The sequence below is a fragment of the Haliotis asinina genome, chromosome 3 (assembly GCF_037392515.1).
Source record: "Haliotis asinina isolate JCU_RB_2024 chromosome 3, JCU_Hal_asi_v2, whole genome shotgun sequence".
In the NCBI taxonomy this organism is placed as follows: domain Eukaryota; kingdom Metazoa; phylum Mollusca; class Gastropoda; order Lepetellida; family Haliotidae; genus Haliotis; species Haliotis asinina.
The window spans coordinates 6,299,646-6,318,684 of record NC_090282.1 but is presented as its reverse complement, the minus strand read 5'-3'; the positions used below and the strand labels follow the sequence as shown (position 1 = coordinate 6,318,684).

Here is a 19,039-nt window from a genome sequence, read left to right as displayed (position 1 = left end):
CATAAACAAATGCCTTTGGTGTGTTTGTATTGTGTCTGATGTTATGGCTATCACGTGCAGATAATGTATGGCATCCGGGATGGAGATGTTTCGTGTGTGGAGTTCGAGTTTCAAGTTCTGGATTTTGAAAAATGTCACAGATTATATGTATGTCAAGTAACATGACTCGACATTCAGTAACGACAATACGCCATAATCAAGTAGATCGGTTACTGAGTTGTCTAGATCTGCTTGAATTTCGATTTGAACAATCATGTATATTTTCGCAAGGTGTCTCGACTTAAAGAGAAACAGTGAGCTTATACTACTGTCGAATCGATGTCGTTAACAGAAAAGCATCAAGAACAAATAGTTAATTATCAGGAAAATCTTGGACAATCTGCCAGTAATCAAAGTGGAGTTTTCACGACACATCATAGCAGTTACTGATGCGTCAAATGTCCACCATATCAAACATGTTGAAGCTTTACTAGGTCATGGATGTTTTAACCTTGATCAAGCAGGCGTTAAACGGGGCCTATTGCGCTCTTTTAAATCAGGGCCTAGATTTTCGAAGCTCTCTTAGCGCTAAGGTAGTCGTAAGTGTCATACACCTTATGACTTTCTTAGCGCTAAGAGAGCTTCGGAAATCTAGTCCCAGTTTCGCAGTAAGAGAGTGCTCGATTGTATCTCCAAGTTAAATGTGCAGACACCAAAGACTGGACGTTCCCACCCGTTGAATAAATAGTGAGCAGTGGGAAGGTGGTTCAGATTAAAACTGACAAAACCATTTCTATATTGGTAGGAACAATCTTGGCTGTATCATGAACCTGTGTCTACGTCTCACTCGCGTTCCTTCTGTTATACTGCATTGTCGTATTGTTTTTGTCATCTGAATCCTAAAGCTAAGATCTATAAATAAAGCAAAGTGATTTCATTGGCCCCTATTTCAAGAACAGGATATTGATTTTATAAATGCATTTGGCTGTTTGATTCAGAATGTCCTCTCGGATAGGCAAAATCAAAACAAGAGAAATTGACTTCTTTCATGTATGTCGATGACCCGATATCGCTCAAAATTCCTTCAACTGATCTACCCACCTGAAATCGACTGATTTGTGAAGTAGGATATCCAACGCCACACCTCCCGCCAGAAATGTCACCTCAGCAGATAGAAGAGTGATGTGATAATACTAGTAACAGTCTCGTTGACTCGTCCCTTTAGCTAGATTGTGCCTTGTACCGCCGAACGATCTGGCTCGTTCTCGCTTGGCTGCTGATAATGATGGCAATTTGGTGTGGGTTAACTACTGCCTCAGTCGACGGTGTTTATGCCGTTGACGAAAAATATGCATGTGTGATGACAATACTGTAAAGATGTATTTGGTTTTGGTAGTTTAATAACTTTAGTTAAAATCAAAACATTTTACTAAAGTAGAGCGAGTGTTCTAAAAACACAGTGTACATATTTTCAGTTTAGACGAATATCGACATACACAAAGTAAAGGATGTGTCAGTGACGTGTTGTATCTGGGACATCCCTCATTTTACAGAATACGTGATGGAATCAACAGCTTTCACACACAAAGAGAAGCCGATCATATGTCCTGTAGTAAATACTACTTATCATATTGACAGGTAATGAATTAGAAACACTAGATGTCCCAGTAAATTCGTCACCACTCTGTCCTAGGCATTTGTAATCCGACCGAGGTGTCAGAATACAATTCTTCACTGTGTCACAATATGATGCTACATCCGTCATACCGCTGGTGACAATTCTAGATTTAAATATATTGTTGCTAGGTAGCAAAATTACTTTTCAGATTCCAGTTAGTGGGATAAAGATAACCAAGTAAGGATATGAAACAGTTATAATAAATTCTTTTAATATTTATAAATGAAACACAATTCTATAAAACACAAATCAGTACACAAAATGTATAACAATAAATAAATGGATACTCGATGTGTTTATTTCTTCTTATCTCAGTTGTATGTGAGCATCTCGACATAACCGCTGTAATACCATTAGTTAATTCCGACTCCAGGAAGCGCCAGACTTCCTTTTCCTGCTTCCAGGAAAGTGAAGCGCTGACATCAAATCGTTGTGGAAACAGGGACCATGTCGCAAACGCACATTGTCATCGACATCAGTGATAAATCAATGGAGAAGAGTTCGAGATATCGAGACGTCACTGGTTCTGCGAATCTTTTACGCAACAAGGGGAGCGAAATTTGAAAACAGATACAGTAATGAACAAGTTACAGCATTAAAGTCTCGGAGTTTCACGTCGTTACAGTGGTCTTTCAATTACCTATAAAAATGTCTGTAACGACACTAGTATCGTAATGGGCCGAGATCCGACACCACAGTAGAAACTTCGCGTTCCTCAGCACTCGACAAAGCAATGTCCCAGAGACAACATGCTTAATACCTGGTGTAGAACGGCAAATGGTAGAGACCGCCTGTGTTCCTGTCAGAATCATATTGAATGTATTCACATTGATACATACATTTCCTACAAGATGTTTCAGAATACCCTATATTTTCGGGATGTTTGTACTTGCGTTACCGCAATCTGACAGAAGACGACGGTGAGTCGTTACAGCCTGAGTGATAATTCCGTGACACCAGCCACGGTGTAGGAGGAACCTCCAAGATGATGCGGATATCCAATTTTCATACAAGAATGGTGTCTACAAACCTAGAAACAAACCTGGATTCGAACACCGATCACAATTTTGTGGCACGCATAAAGAAACACAACTCTGCACAGCGAAATGATGGGTCTTAGACCATTGGGACCACACTGAATCTGATATTAGAACCACGACTACCAGAGTGACGCATCTAGGGGACATAACTCTTGACGGCGAGTTGCGTTGCCTGCTCAGGTATCTCCAAAGGCTGTGACGGAAACATTAAACGTATAATGTGATATGTTAGAACTGCCATTTAATGGTCATTGTGTCAATAAATGTCGCCAACAAAATGTTTATATATCTAAAACCATAAAGACTACCTAAAATGATTTTTTCTTTATTTTACATTTTGATCTTTTCCGTTTTAATTTCTCCATTCTGAGATCTTGTTTTAATGAAAACTTCCTGACGTAACTGTGCGGGGAGACTGACAGCCGGATCTCCCTTTGACCGTGCTTTTCCATCATCCCCATTAGGATGTACTCTCTTCCAGTGCGCAGGCGCGGACACTTGCAGATGTTGTACACCCAGATGTACTCTCTGTGCAGGAGAGGGACGATGTTCCTGTAGGTGTACATGATGCTGATGTCGTACCGTGTTGCGTTCCCAAACACTTCAATGCGGTTCACTCGTGCTTTGGACACTGAAACAACAGTCAAGGAGTCACTGTATTTCAGGAAATAAGTTGAATCATTCGGTGACACTGAGTGATAATTGACATCCATACATAACGGTTAGAATGCTGATTAACGCCGCTCTACAGTATATGAGGAGGACCATTAAATAATCGTTTCTGGATCAGGCAAACCCTTTCTTGATGTTAGAAAAGGTCAACGGTTTTAAGGGCTAAGAGTATATATTGACTTTTTTCACGATAAAAATAGTTATGCTTAATACTGTAATATCGTGAAACAACCAATTGTACAGGCAGTAATTGTTCAGATAGTGGCCTTATTTCACTTTCACGAACGACCATACAAGATCAGATATTCTCTGTGGAACTCCTTAAAGGTCACATGCAACCAAAAAAAAAAATCAAACATAATTAAAACACAATTATCACTTATTCATGACATATAAACATTGCTGCTTCTTAAAAAACAAATAAACAAAATTATAAGCGTACTATCGCGATTCAAAAGTGCATTATTTTGTACTTGGGCTTACGAAGCCCTCGGGGGACCGAACCCAGTCATAGCGTGTGAATGTGCACTCAAATGTAACGACAGCTTCCGATTGGCTGGTTCATTTGCTGATACGCTGAGGGTTCATTGTGTGCACAGAAAGATGATCTGTTAGATGGGCATTTTAGAAGTATGGCGAGTCACAAGAAAGTAAGATTCTGTATGGATAACTTCTTTTATTACACTTGATGCGTCGTTTCAGTATGCATGGATTCTTATACCGTTGTCAAACAAAATCATATACACTAGAAGAAGTTGTTATCTATAAAGAATGTATATAGAGATTCTGGGTTTTGCAAATACATGTCCTTTGAATTTGCGCTCGATCCAATCAAAAATCATCTCAGTAGAGATGGTGAACTACTGCGTGGCTGGAAACTGTCATTCGTCCGAGTACGAGGCAGGAGTTGAAACTGACAAGATTTTGCACCAGTTTCCGTGAGATCCAGTCATCCGAGAAAAATGGATGTCATGTCATGCGTATAAGTATCCCATCTGCATAATCACAAAATGCGGCAGACACAGGACTCGGATGCACGAGTCATAAATCAATTTTTTTTGTTTTATGGCGTATAGTCTGATAGGTGTCAAGTTCAAATTGCATGTTGTCAATGATTGAAACTGTGTATTGCAATATTGTCTTTACCAGACAACCAGGCAGACATATAGGTGTCAGTGAACCAGACATTCAGTTTTGTCTGTGACAGAGGCTGCTTATGACAATCAACATGTTCTTCTTTATGTACGGAGTAGATTATTTACTTGTTTGTGTACACAACCAAGATTAGGCTACTGCTCACGACCTCATACTCCGGGCATGCATACAGTTCAAAGCTCCGCGAACCTGTTCACTGCGCATACGTTTTTGTGAAGCGCAGCACAGCTGCTGAAATCACTTTTTCCCCCAACGCTGGGGGAAATTTAGTGAATTGTTTGAACTCCGTTTTCGCGGGCTTTTTGTCATCGCGTTTTTTTTTCAACTTTATAGGTTCAATTGGCATTTTTGATGATTTGTTTAGGTAAGTGCATACCGAAAGGAATAGGAATCTGCAAATTCGTGTTTGACGTTGCATGTGACCTTTAAATATGAAACCTTGAGACTTACAACTTCAGTTCAAAGCACTTTTTCGACAACTTAGATTGCGTGGAGCAGCTGAGCCTGGATGTTACAGGAAGGGCTACTGAACACTACGAATATGGCTTTCGTCATGTTTTGAACACTTCTTACCCACGGAACCGAGAGCTTTAAGTGTTTAGAGAAAGAGTCTTCGTACAATATTCAGTATATTGTTATCATCAACTAGAGATCAGTATACAACGTCAGTATCAACTACACCTCGCTGTACAACGCCCTTATCAACTTCACCTCACTGTACACCGTTAGCATCAACTACACTTCACTGTGCAATGTACGTGTCCATGTCAACTATACCTCACTATACAACGTCAGCATCATTTACACCTCATTGTACAACGTCAGCATCAACTACACCTCACTCTACAACGTCTGCATCAACTACACCTAACTTTACAACGCCTTTATCAATTACAACTCACTCTACAACGTCTACATCAACTAAACCTCACCGTAAAACGCTCTTATCAACTTTACCTCACTGTACAACGTCAGCATCATGCACAGCTCATTGTCAACGTTCGTATCAACTTCACCTCATTGTACAATGTCAGCATCAACTACACCTTACTCTACAACGTATGCATCAACCGCACCTCACTTTTCAACGCCCTTATCAACTACAACTCACTTTACAACGCCCTTATCAACCAAACATCACTGTACAAAGTCAGCATCATGTACACCTCATTGTACAACGTCTGCATCAACTACACCTCACTGCACAACGTCGTTATCAACTACACTTCATTGTACAACGTCAGCATCATGTACACCTTATTGTACGACGTCTTTATCAACTATACACCGCTGTACAACGTCCACATGAACAGTTCCTCAATGTTCATCGACAAAGCGAGGAAACCACGTTTAAACAGATGACGTTGGTAGCATCATGCTTCTACTGTAAGTTCATCTTCCATGTATTTCACCGCAATAGATCTACGCTATATATACTAGCCACATACAGAAACTGTGCATTGTTAAAATATTATTCCAGTTGATAAGTACGAGAACAACGTCAAAGGTTCATATACACTTTATTGGGGGAATCATGAGACCATCATGAGTCGGGAGAATTTCATCTGGAAAGTCAATCACAATGACAGGGGTCAAACGACCATGTCACAAGCTTAATAACGGGTATGTCAACCATCGGCATGGAGGACAGCAGTGCATCGACGACGCAAAGAGCTTCTCAAACGTGCAAGGATAGCTTGTGGGATGTCACGCCAGGTTCTCGTAACTTTTGTTGAAAGGTCAAGGACGTTATCTGGCGTATGAGGAAGACGGCGTAGACGTCGATCCATCTCGTCCCAAATATGCTCTATCGGGGAGAGATCCGGTGAATTTGCAGGCCAAGGCAGTACGTCAACGTTGTGGTGTTGCAAGAAATCCATAACAACCCTTGCCGTATGAGGGCGGGCATTGTCCTGTTGGAATGTTAACCCAGGGCCATGACGTTGAACCAAAGGAATTGCCACAGGTCGAAGAATCTGATCCTATTAGTCCACATCCGTTAAGTTGCCCTGAAAGGGGTTCTTTGGCGTGCTGTTATTCCATACAAAATCATCACGGAACCACCATGAAAGCGATTCCCCTCCAAAACACAGGCTTGTGCATAACGTTCTCGCACGCGTCTATAGGCACGTTGACGTCCATCATTATAGGCAATGTTAAACCATAAACCTGGACTCATCTGTAAAAACAACATTTCTCCACCAAAACAAGGGTCTGCGGACATGACATTTCATCTCCGCATTTCGGCACCACGAGCTTGTCGATGACGCTATGTCAGGATAGGTCGTATGGCGGGACGTCGTGGTCTGATCTCGTGATGATGTAAACGTTGTCGAATTGTGTTGGGATGAATACGGCGAGGTCCTGGAATGGTCTGGGCAGTCTGAAACCTGTGGCGGAGATGGGTCACCTTTATCCATCTGTCCTGTGTTGGCGTGTTACACGTGGACGTCCAGAACGTGGCCGGTCGTCATTTGTGTTCTGGTAGCGTCTCACCAGTGCAGAAATGGTGTTCCGGTGGCAGTGGAAATGTGCAGCCAGTGGTCGTTGATACATTCAATCACATAGAACATCCCAATGGCCTCATGACGTTGTGCAGACGCTAGCCTTGGCATGCTATGCGTTTCAATAGCCGTTTAATTTTTTGAACGATTGCTAGGGCAGGGGTTGAGCTTTCCAAAGTGACAGTATCGTGTGGCATTTATTTGCTCGGTTTCTCTTTCTCGGTTTCTCACGTGCATGCATGTTTGATACATGTAACTGATCTCTGAGTTTAAATCCGTATGTGTCTACACAGGTTTCATAACTTCAGATTTTAGTTCTGTATGCACAGTTTATTTATGTGCCTAGTATAGTATGCGTTTCATTAAAATCATGTAACATCTCTATCTCTCTCTCTAATCACTGTTCCGTTACATCTCTTTCTCTTTAATCACTGTGCTGTAACATGGCATCAGTGACAATGCCAAATAAATTGGATTCGTGGGACACAAAGCAAACACAAGTGACAAATACATGCACAAATCGTTGTTTAAAATTGTACCTCGTTTACCGAAGCGTACAGAGTAATATTGAATAAGTGCCATTTTATTTAATCGATGTACCGGGCGATTCTTTGATGTATTTCAATGTATTTCCATTTTCGTTTACTAAAAAAGAATCCATTAACGATCTAACTTTAAAAACGAGAGGTTTCATGTTTAAACCTACAAGCACGTTCTAGCGATTCTTTGTGAAGGAGTGTAATTTTTCATTACGACACCTGGTGCTATTCAGTAATAAAACTCCGTCGAGAGTATACATTTAATTTATCAATTGCTTGATGCTGTCATTATTTTCTTTTGAAGAGGCGTTTGTAAAAGAAACTACACATAATTCATCACAAAAAGCCTGTAAATAAATCTGGAAAGTATAATGTCAGTCAAACACTAGCTCGTAAGATATGATGACTTGAAACCTGTGATGAATTATCTGTTTTCTTTGTTCTCACACACTGACGAAGCAAGTAATGTGGTCCCTAAAACGTTGTGAAGGGGGCATCAGTTTTATACACAAACACCGTCACATTATTTTCTGCCAAAAATAGTTTGCAACAACGCTTAGCGGGTGTGTAGATTTTACGAGTGCTTCGGTTGATATCACAATCAACGCGAAAACGGTTCCCTAAAAATTGTTTTCCTAACAATCTTCATCACCAGGTGAGTGAGTATTTTCACTTGCATAAGTAATATCTCAAGCGTTATTCTTAGTCGCTCCTTCAGCTGCCAAGCCGCCACAACACTTACCGAAATCACTTGCACAGAACTGTTTTCTTCGATTCTGGATTCTTTTGCAGGTTGGACACTGACCTATGGTGTAGAAAGAACAAATAACAATATACAAAGGACTGGCGCTACTGTGTACCTGTGACGTCCAAGTGATCAGCCTGATTGTATCACCTGGGTGATAACAGGCCATACTGCTGTAAACAGACACACAACATACTTAATTCCCTGAATTCTGTTGTGCATGGACATTACTTTCCTCCACTTCATAATGGCTGATTCCAGTCACTCTTAGGGACCATTTCTAATTTATGGCTGACGTACCCATTTTGATTTTCCACTTTGTTCTGAGAAGGCAGGGGACCAACGATTGTACTGGTGATGAAGGTGTAATTGGTGAGGGGGGAGGGGTCAATCACATTTTCCATACTCTACCGTAAAATCATCACAACAACCCCTCACCCACTACTTCAAGCCAGCCATAAATTATGAACAATCCCTTAATTTCATTACTAGCACACCGTTTGAGAACCAAATAATAGAAATTATGTTATGACTACCAAACAGGATATTGTCAGTAGTAATAGTATATTCCACCACGTGGGGATGTCCACAACAGCTAGTCATTCTTTGGTGAGGTTTCGTTGGAACCTAAATGACGTCATTTGGAGGTGTTGTTACGTTGCATGGAATATAGATCACCATGACGATTCAGTGGCCTATCACTTTGAAAAGGTGGACAAACAGAGACGTAAACACACACACACACACATACACACACACACACACACACGCACGCACACGCACGCACACACGCACACACACACACACACACGTCACTATGTGAGTGTAATTGTCTTGAACATGGCCCTTTACCTGAAGCATAATGTATACTCACAATATACTCACTTTTGCTTAGAAACTTTCTCTTCTTCTTCTTCTTACTCGTCTTCAGCTTCTTCCTTCTCAGTCGATCCTGCTTCACTTTTTCTTTGGTAGCGTTCTTCCGTTTATACGTCTTCGATTTACCATGTGTCCCTTTAAGCCTGTCGCTGTGGTGTTGATTCGTGACCTTGCCGCCGTTCGTGATGTCGTACTGCTTCGTCACCTTCCCGTCGTAGTCGATCTCCGACATAACAATGTCCCAGATCTGATTATCTGACAATGTGGTCTTCCTCGTGGGATTTGGTGGGACGGTGAAGCGCGTCGTCGTTGTTTCGATGTCGGTCACCGCGTCCACGGGGATAGCGTTGTCGAACCTCATGTACGTCATGTTGAGGAGTTCCAGAGACGGTATTCCAGGCACCCAGAACTCGTAGTTTACGCCTCGGTTCTTCTCTCTGTACATCAGCTGGGAGATAATATTTACACAGGTGATGAAGTTCATACCATGTATTTCAGCATATAGGTATCGAATATATGCATATTTCATACGGGGAATCAGTCAGGTAGCACCGTCCTCTGGCGCTAGGTAGAGTGAGGGCCCTTCAGCATTCCAGAAACTTATGAGAAACATATCAAGTACAAATCATCAAGCTTTTGGGAAAACCCCCGGAAACGTACTAAACACATAAATACAATACCAACTTCGAAATCCAGGTGATATGGTCACCTGTACAGAGACTATGGACATAACGACAGAAATAGTTGACTCTGACAAGAGGTATGTTTTACAGAGTTGCGGCACTTAGCACCTCCAACAACACATGTACCAGTTATGCCTTGATTTTACAGGGGTGAGTCAGTGAGCGAGTGAGTGAGTCTAGATTTATGTCACACTCAGCAGTAATCCACTACGTGGCAGCGGTCTGTAAACATTCGAGCCTGTAATGGACTTTCCAGTGATTAACAGCATGAGCATCGATCTACGAAACTGGGATACGATGGCATGTGTCGACCAAGTCAGCGAGTCTGACCATCAAATGGCGTTAGTCGCCTCTTACTACAAGCATGAGGTACTGTAGATCAACTCTAACCCCAATTTTTACGGAATTAACTGTCCTCTCCCACTAGCCTTAAACACCTTTCTTAATTATTTGAATATTCTAAACAAAAACAAATTACTGGACATAAAATATTCACCATAACATGTAAATCCTCGGATGTGGGTCCGTCGCCCTGCAAAGCCTCGTACCCGCTGTTGACCCGGTCGTACGTCACCACTGTGCCACCAATAGAGTAGATGCCAGGGTTCGCGATGGTGTAGTGACCGTTCAGGACGAAGTCCTTTTTGGAATTCATGAGCGCTGCAATACATGATTAGAAAAATAGCAATGATCTATTGGCTGACAATTAAAGGAACCCTATTGACACTCAGTCAGTTTAGCAATGTTTCTGAATCAACTCATTACTGTATAATGTAATCAGTTTCTCTGAACCTTTTTGAACCTTTATCGAAGGCATTGGTTCTCTAGCACCGGTCCCATGCATATACCTGTCACAGTGGGGCAAAGAAGAATTCAAACAAAATGAAGATCAAGCACCCTCATCCAGGTGACACAAGGACGATGTTGACCTACTCATCCAAGGCGCTGCAATTAACAGTGCAGAGTTCGGCAGGTCACGTGGTACTGTGCTATGTTTGTTTCCAACCAAACAAAACTCACTCTTGGTTCTGAAGGTAGTGGAAAGGTTCACAGAGGACTGAACACATTTTGCACACCAAGAGCACATATTGTTCAAAACAGCAACAAACCCAATATATACTTAACAGGGGAGCGATGGCCGCAGAGTGTGCCGTTGGAAAATTTCTTCCAGAAACCATCAAAATGTAGAGTTTACGTGCTATGGGCACACACGTAGGCATTTATGACTCCTCTGTTACGAGTTACAAGCTGTGGGACACACTGACAACTCCAGATGGTAACTGGAACACCTTACATACGCAACATGACATGTGGACAGGACATATGGCCTACGGTACCTAGGTGGTTGCGACTGGACTCTTTCACGACAAAGTGGGTTGATCCCCTCGGGATGGTGACAACTTCGTTATAACCCCGGTGTTCTGCAACAAAGAACGCATCTACAATGGGTTGTCTTCATCAACATTGAAACAGCGCCCTTCCCATTTACTCCATTTTAGGCGGAGGAACGTGTCCTGTAGGGTATAAAGTTTCTCGTGGACTAAACTCAGGATATTGCATTTTCGCGAACAGCACCTGTCGGATACCTTGGGGCTGGGGGGTCTGTTTTCTAATGTTAGCTTCTGTTTCTTGAACTACGTTATCTCAACACGTGATGTTGTAAGACACTCAAATTAAGTGTCTAATATACAACATATCTTAACCCTCCATCAAATTTTATTCTGCATCTTTTAATTTAATGCTGTTTTTCTTTTGCGGAATATTGAAATTAATGCTTATCAATCTTTTTCATCGATAGTTTCCTACTTAAAATCATGAGTAGGTGGTCAAAACAGTATCATATAATGAATTACTGATATGTATAGGATCCATGGCATGGGAATCAGCAAAGACCGGTTTGACATGAATTTCCACAGACTTTTACATATTTCGGCTTTGATGGTAGTTGTACGCAAGTACTTATCCATAAGTCAACCCTGTCGTCATGAAAGTATGGGTGATGGGAAATGTAAGTACGTGCCAAACCCAGCAGATATTCAGCTAATGAAAACAGATTGAGGTGTTTGTCAAGCTGTACTTAAGGTCTGTCGATTAATCAGGTCTGGGTCATCGCTTGTGGCGGGCCTCGTACACTACGACACCAATTTCAAATTGCCATGAACAATATCCACCTTATCTCCGAGAACAGCCTGTTTCCACTGTTACCAAGACGAAAACATAACTTTCCCTCGTGATTTAACTGATTTTCAGGATTTACAGGAACGGCTGGCCTGACCTTTAGCAATTCTGTCTAGAGGTTATCTCGCCAAGTACATTTACACCCCGATAACCGTATAGCTGGGACACAGTAATATGTCACTGGTCTTTCCGAGTTACATGTCACAAAGCACGCCATTGTTTGTTGGAATAACTGACATAAAACGATATCACGCTATATTAATATACATAGGAGTGCCGTCTTTGATGAATATATACAACCATTTACTTTTCCTCTTTTGACTGAAGTCTTGTGGAAAAAGATGAATCATGTCCTGTTTGAAGAATAAACAAAACACTTAAAGAATGTTGACAGTGTACATCTGATACCAAGATGGAATCTTGGTGTTCATTAAATATCTTTTTGAAGACTCCTTGACATAGTAATTCAAATCATATTTAAACCTTTACAGAGAACGTAATTGTGACTCCAGAACATAACACATTTGGTATATGACACCACGTTTTTTAGACCAATATCATCCTACACATCTTAGATTTTGTGGAGGAGTATCAATTAAAATTGAAAAATAACCTTATTCACGAGAGAAACCACTGTAAATTTCGTCCATAGTATAAGCACGTGTTCTGATAGTAAAGATGGCAGGCGCTAATGGAAAACATCGTCGGATCCTGTTGCACCAGTGAATACATCACAAACACATGCCAAGGGAAGGTAAACGGAGTTATGATATAGTGAGACTCTTTTTGGAATCTTTTGAAAATGCTGTATCAGAGTTGATTCGAATCTATGAATCTGAATATCTTACTTCCCTTCCCTGAAGGCAGCTCAATCCTGTATGATGACTTAATGAAAGAACACGTGTCATTCTTTCCGTTGCACACACCGCACATGTCCATCCGGGTTCCGCCACCCACGTGATCGTCGCAGCCAATCAACTGACATGTATAGAAAGTGATGTAACATAAACATACAGGGTATCCCTCAAGGTGCACTACTGGTCACTTTTAGTCAACATTGGATCTGTACATGTGTTCTGCGTTTCATTTCATTTAAATGTATTTTTTTAAATGTTGCGTGAAAATATTGAACAGATGTAGAGAATATTGTGTGGATAACGAATATCATGTTTCTCGAACTTATTAAACGAACTCAGGTATGTGGTATTTCAAAAACACATGCAAACTGTTACTTAAAACTGATACTGAATCTGATAAATAAGTCGAAACTTTGTATATCACTATTTCCAGTAGACTATCCGAAACCATGTGAAATGCCAGCGTACAAGTTCATTTAGCGAAACATAATCAGCTGCATTTGCACTTTTGACGTGCGACAGTATTTTTCCAGTACACTATTTCAGCTATTGATAAATAATTACAAATCTGAATCACATCAGTTTGTTTTCCGTTGATAGAATTCCCAGAGAAAGCGAAAACCGTTCTCCTGAGAGCGCAATCTGAACGAATAGATGTGGAGAAAGTTGTTCTGTAAAAGTCAGGGTTCACAATCAGCCAATCAAATTCCTAGAATATCTGACAAGTGATATGTGCCAACTGTGAGAACATCGGACTTCTGTGCAGGGCGATGTTTCACCCCGTGGGATGTGGTGGTGTACCTTGCACTGGCCGTGGACACACACGTGGTTGTTGCTGTTGTGGCACTTAGTCCCGTCCTGGACAGTGCCGAAACTGTAGTAGTACGGGCGACCCACCGCTTTACAGTTGAGCTCGCATGGTTTACCTACAATAGTGGGGGTGGTGACAAAATTCATTGACTAACGCCTTGCTCCACCGGCATGATATTATTTCATATTTATTTATTGCGTATCATTCCGTCAAGAAACAGTAGCGATATGCTATAAACTACAAATATGAACGTTACAGTAGTTACAGAAACATAGAAATACAGGTACATAAATGATATACATTACAACAGTATATCACATGCAGTACAGTCAAATGGAATCAATATGAGGCAATATACATGATTCATTTGAAATTCAGGACATATTTTAGAAATAGTTTCAGGATTTCTGTTTGAAAAAATTGTTAAAAATTGTTGTTTTCTTGAAAGTGTAGCAAAGGTTTGTTTATGAAAAAGCAATGTTTGTAGAAGTGACTCCCTTTCTTTCCTACACTTAGAACAGGATATTATATAGTGTTGTTCATCTTCTAAGACATTGCATGTTTCAAATAGCCGATGTTCTAGTGGGATTGCAGGTTTTGTATATCCTCCAGTTTCAATTTTGAGTTTATGATTACTTAAACGTAGTTTTGAAAAATGTGACCTATGGGCTTTGGTTTTACAATGAGATAGATAGTTCTCAAGATTTATGGACGACTTGACCATTCTGTAGGTTCTTAATTTGTTGTTTGATGGGGGAGAATCACTTAATGACAGCCTGAACATGTCTTTACATTTGGACTGTGTTTTCTTGCCTACTCCTAACAATGATTTACAAAGCTGAAGCTGTAATTTTTCTGCGAGCAGAGTGTCAATATTTTTAACATGGTAAAATCTACACCTAAAACTTCACAGTTATATAATATTATTGGTTCTATGAGGGTTTTAAACACTTTTATTGCTAATTTTATTGCAATATCATGATGAAAGACTGACGTTTTTAATCTGTGATAGTTACCACTTGTAGCTTTTCTAGTGAGTGCTTAAATACAACTTGTGAACTTTCCATTTTGATGGAGTAGTATACCAAGATATATGTACCTGTCAGCTGTAGTTGTTTTTCCTTGTGCTGACCACTTATAGTTTTTGTTATCTTTATTGTTTTTTTTTTCGAGGATAACTACTTTAGATTTATCATGGTGAATTTGTACGTTATTTACGTTACGATATCGCGATACATTGTCCAGAAGCGTTTGTAATTTGACAGGTGAATCTGACAATAGCAATAGATCATCAGCAAATAACAAATGACATATTTGAATATTATTCAGTTTCAATCCTAGTGCTTCTGGTTTTAGATATTTATGTTTATCATTTATAAATATGTTAAAGAGTGGTGGTGATAATGTACATCCTTGTCTAACACAAGTGTTTGAAGAAAAGGGCATAGACAACCCCTGTGACGTTTTAGCTGGTATTTCACATTTGAGTGTAGGGAACACATGGACTGTAACAAGTTAGCATTAATTCCATGCATTTTCAGTTTGTTAAGCAACACATTTCTGTCAACCATGTCAAAGGCTTTTGTAAAATCGATGAAACAAGCATAGATATTCTTCCGCTTATGTCTTTATTTACCAGAGTTTTTAGAACAAAGGTATTTTCTGAAGTTCTAAAGCCCTTGCGACATCTAGATTGGCATGGATCTAAGAGGTTGTTCTCTCTAGATGGGTGATGATTCTGTTATTTCGGATTTTGCAGTATAGCTTACCAAGACTGTTGCCAATAGCAACACCTCTGTAGTTATTTGGGTCCATTCTGTCTCCTTTTTTATGAAGTGGTGTTATGACTGATGTGGCCCATATGCTTGGAAAGTGGCCTGACTTGAACACATCATTGAACAGTTTGCAGAAGTGATCTGTTATTATGGGACTTATTGATTTCAGGAATTCATTACTAATATAGTCAAGGCCTGTGCTCTTGTTGCATTTAAGTTCATTTATGCAAGTCGTAAGCTCATTTGCACCTATGGTCGCATTTAAGGAACTGTTGTTAGGCTTAGTACAATTTTCTGGAGTCATGGTATTTAGGTCCGATTTTGAATTATAAAGTGTTTTAAAATGGTTCAGTAGGTCTGACGGGCTTGGTTCCACTTGTCCTGAGGGCATATTGGTATTTTTTATGTTGTTTAATTTTTGCCAAAAGGATTTGGGATTAGAGTCAGATAGGTAGTCTATCAAAGACATCATTTCTAAAAATGCGTTGTTTCTTGCGGATGAGTTTTTATATATTTTTTTTTTGCGTGAAGTGCATTTAGTTTTAATTGTACTTCAGGTTTGATGTTGAAGTCTCTGTATATTGTTTCCGTTAAATGTTCCGCCTGCTTACATTCTCTATCAAACCATGCATTTTTTCTATGTTGGACGTTGCATTGTTTAGTACAAGATTCATTCAGAGGTCATGAGTTGTGAGAATGTATTTACATATTCTTCACACTGTTTCTCAGATGTGGGTGGTGTGACAATCATGAAATAGTCTAAGGAATTTTTTATGGAGGGATCATGCAGAGTCTCTTGAAGGTTGACCAGACTTAAATCATACCACGTTCGCTTTCTGGGCGGTTTTTGGAATTTGTGATTATTTTTTATAATTGTATCATCAAGATATTTATCACTATCCGTGCAATTAAGTTTTAGTGATAGTTGACAATGATCAGATGGCCAACATGGCATGTCCGATATGAAACTGAAGAAAAGCAAAAAGATCTTGATCACCACTGTGGTAACGTTCCCCGTGGACCCGTTGCCGAGAAGACAGCGTTTACACTTGTACGTAAGATGATATATAGAGAATCTCACCCAAGTGCCTACTGATGTCAAATATATCAACACGAGTTGATAAAGTAACACATATCCGAGACTAATCAAGGATACTTTTACGTTTATCAACGAGTGTTATAATTGATATCAGTAGACACGAGGGTGAGATTCTATTTATCATCCAAAATCATTCTTCTTTAGTTTTCAATGAAAAATGTACATCTCTGAACACAGCGCTGGCATTAGATTTGCAGTGCAACGATGCCATAACATTGTGTCATCATCAAGTTCATGACGTCATAGCATCGTTAGGGCATTGTGCAAAATATCTATATCTCCCAGGAAATATCGTCTGATCTCACAGAAGCGGTATCTCCCGTGGAGCACAGTTTTGGATGATAAATGAAATACTACTACTACTAACGACAACATGGGAGACAAACGTTTCACACTGTGCGACTTTAACGACAGCATTACCAACAAAGGTCTCACAGTGTATGATTTTAACGTCAACATAGCAGACAAAAGTTCACACAGTGAGCAACTGTAATGACAACATGGCCGACAGAATCTCACAATGTGTGACTTTAACGACAATATCGCAGACAATAATATCGTTTAGAAACTTACATGGTAGAAGGCCAAGGCCAAACGGAATTCTAATTACTCTGAGGAAAAAGGTCGCTAATTACTTCCTATTTATATTACACAGAAAGTACACATACAGTAATTGAGATTACAGATAATGTAATCTCGGTATGCTTCTGTCGCCATAGCATGGCAATATCTGTATCCAGCAAGCCACTCAGATCTAACACTCAGATCTCCCCAGCATGCGTGCTATGCTTGCAGCCTGTGGGCTGTCTCCTACATTCCCCATACTGACAGGGTAATGCAAGGCAATCCCGTTTACATAACTACACTAGTAACACCGCTACTAGTACATGCGATATACACTGGCGCTCGAGTAGACTTCTGCTTTCCATCCTTACCAGACAACAGTGGTTGATATCACGAGTAAAGGACAATGTTGGAAGTTTCAGTGAATCACCATCACCAGCAGATGGTAGCCATTTGTCTGTGAGCCGTAAGCATGGGGCAGTGGCTGCTTCTCTGCCAGGATTCGCCACGGGGATTACGTATGTGGGAGATTTTTTTCATTAAACATCACTTTAGTGTATCAGCTATCTTGACAGTATGTGTGTTTCCCTTATCGTCACAGTATTTGTGCATCATCCAAGCAACACCGTCTTCGACACTTACTATCTCGAGAAAGATTTAACAGTAATTGTAATCGCTAATAACGCTGAATATTATATACTCAACAAAAAAAGTTTCGAAAAAAATGAAATCTCGTGAACGTAAGGGTTTATGTTTATGACTTCTATTTAAAAACTTGATAAAAATAACGCAGCTGCGTTTCGTTTGTTGGTCAGTTTATATTACATAGCATAATACATGAGGGGTACGTGGTCACAGTTTATTTCTGAGTGAGAGATGCATGAAGTAATGAGCGTACCTCCATCGTATGGTATCCACTGGTGGATGCGGCCAGCCACATGACGGGTCTTGCTGAGGACACGACACTGGTAGGTCCGGAAGTCTTCATCCCGGGGACACTTCTGTAACACAATCACACACAGGTGTGTCATACGTGTCTATGGTTGAAACAAAATTCCACATCGAAGGAAACTTCGTGTGGAACTGTCTTTTTCCTAGATATTTATAGCTAGATGTTTCTTTCTCAGAAGATATACGAGATATCAGATGCTTGCAATAACCCTAACGTAGTGAAAGCTGCTTATCATGGACCTGCGAACTATCTCACAAACAACAAGAAGTCACCAACATAGTCTACCTGCATTCAGCATACCACGGATATCCTTTACAAGGTTAGGATATCATGAAAATCGTGATACTGTTAAATCTCACGCGTTTGATTTGTACCGATACCCCGATAGTATAATACATTGTAGGCTGGAATTGTGAGTGGTCCAGATCAAAATAGCGAATTTATCATCAGCGGAGAGAGGACGAATGATTGCAATGTCTCAGATGAGGACTTTCAATAGCCACATTGCCAGAACATGGGAAGCCATCATCAGATTAACAATGCGCGTGTCATAACCGGAAGACCTAGATCGAGTGCCGACGCAAGAGTTCGCAAGATGATCATTAACTGAACATTTTACATCTTCGCAAAAGGACGTTCACCGTGAGGTCACCAGCGTGAAGGTCATTGACTCCATACATCAGGACGAAAGCGGCGAGACTGACCATTTCAGGGCATGTCATCAATCCGTCAACATCAACCGAATCCTCTACGTTGGGCAAGGACCGTGCGATGTGGACGAAACTGGTGTTGTAGCAGCATGTAGACGCTTCTCATTTGTAAATAATTGCAAAGCACTAGGTATGTATTTTATTTTGTATGTCATCTTAACAACAACGCTATGTAACTGGACACTATGATGAAATCAGCTCTATACAAGAACAACGTTG

General features: G+C 40.4%; 1 protein-coding gene across 1 annotated transcript in view; it reads right to left on the bottom strand.

The window, feature by feature from the left end:
* Positions 1-1,845: 1,845 nt before the first annotated feature.
* The window catches only part of LOC137279172 (ADAMTS-like protein 5), a 34,726-nt gene continuing 17,532 nt past the window's right edge, over positions 1,846-19,039 (bottom strand). Inside the window, exons 3-10 of the mRNA XM_067811660.1 lie at positions 18,057-18,159; positions 13,711-13,835; positions 12,901-13,030; positions 11,212-11,295; positions 10,371-10,534; positions 9,198-9,639; positions 8,310-8,372; positions 1,846-3,328 (exon numbers count right to left, since the gene is read on the bottom strand). Coding sequence (XP_067667761.1) covers positions 3,006-3,328; positions 8,310-8,372; positions 9,198-9,639; positions 10,371-10,534; positions 11,212-11,295; positions 12,901-13,030; positions 13,711-13,835; positions 18,057-18,159 — 1,434 coding nt within the window. The 3' untranslated portion in view covers positions 1,846-3,005. The remainder of the gene's footprint in view (positions 3,329-8,309; positions 8,373-9,197; positions 9,640-10,370; positions 10,535-11,211; positions 11,296-12,900; positions 13,031-13,710; positions 13,836-18,056; positions 18,160-19,039) is intronic.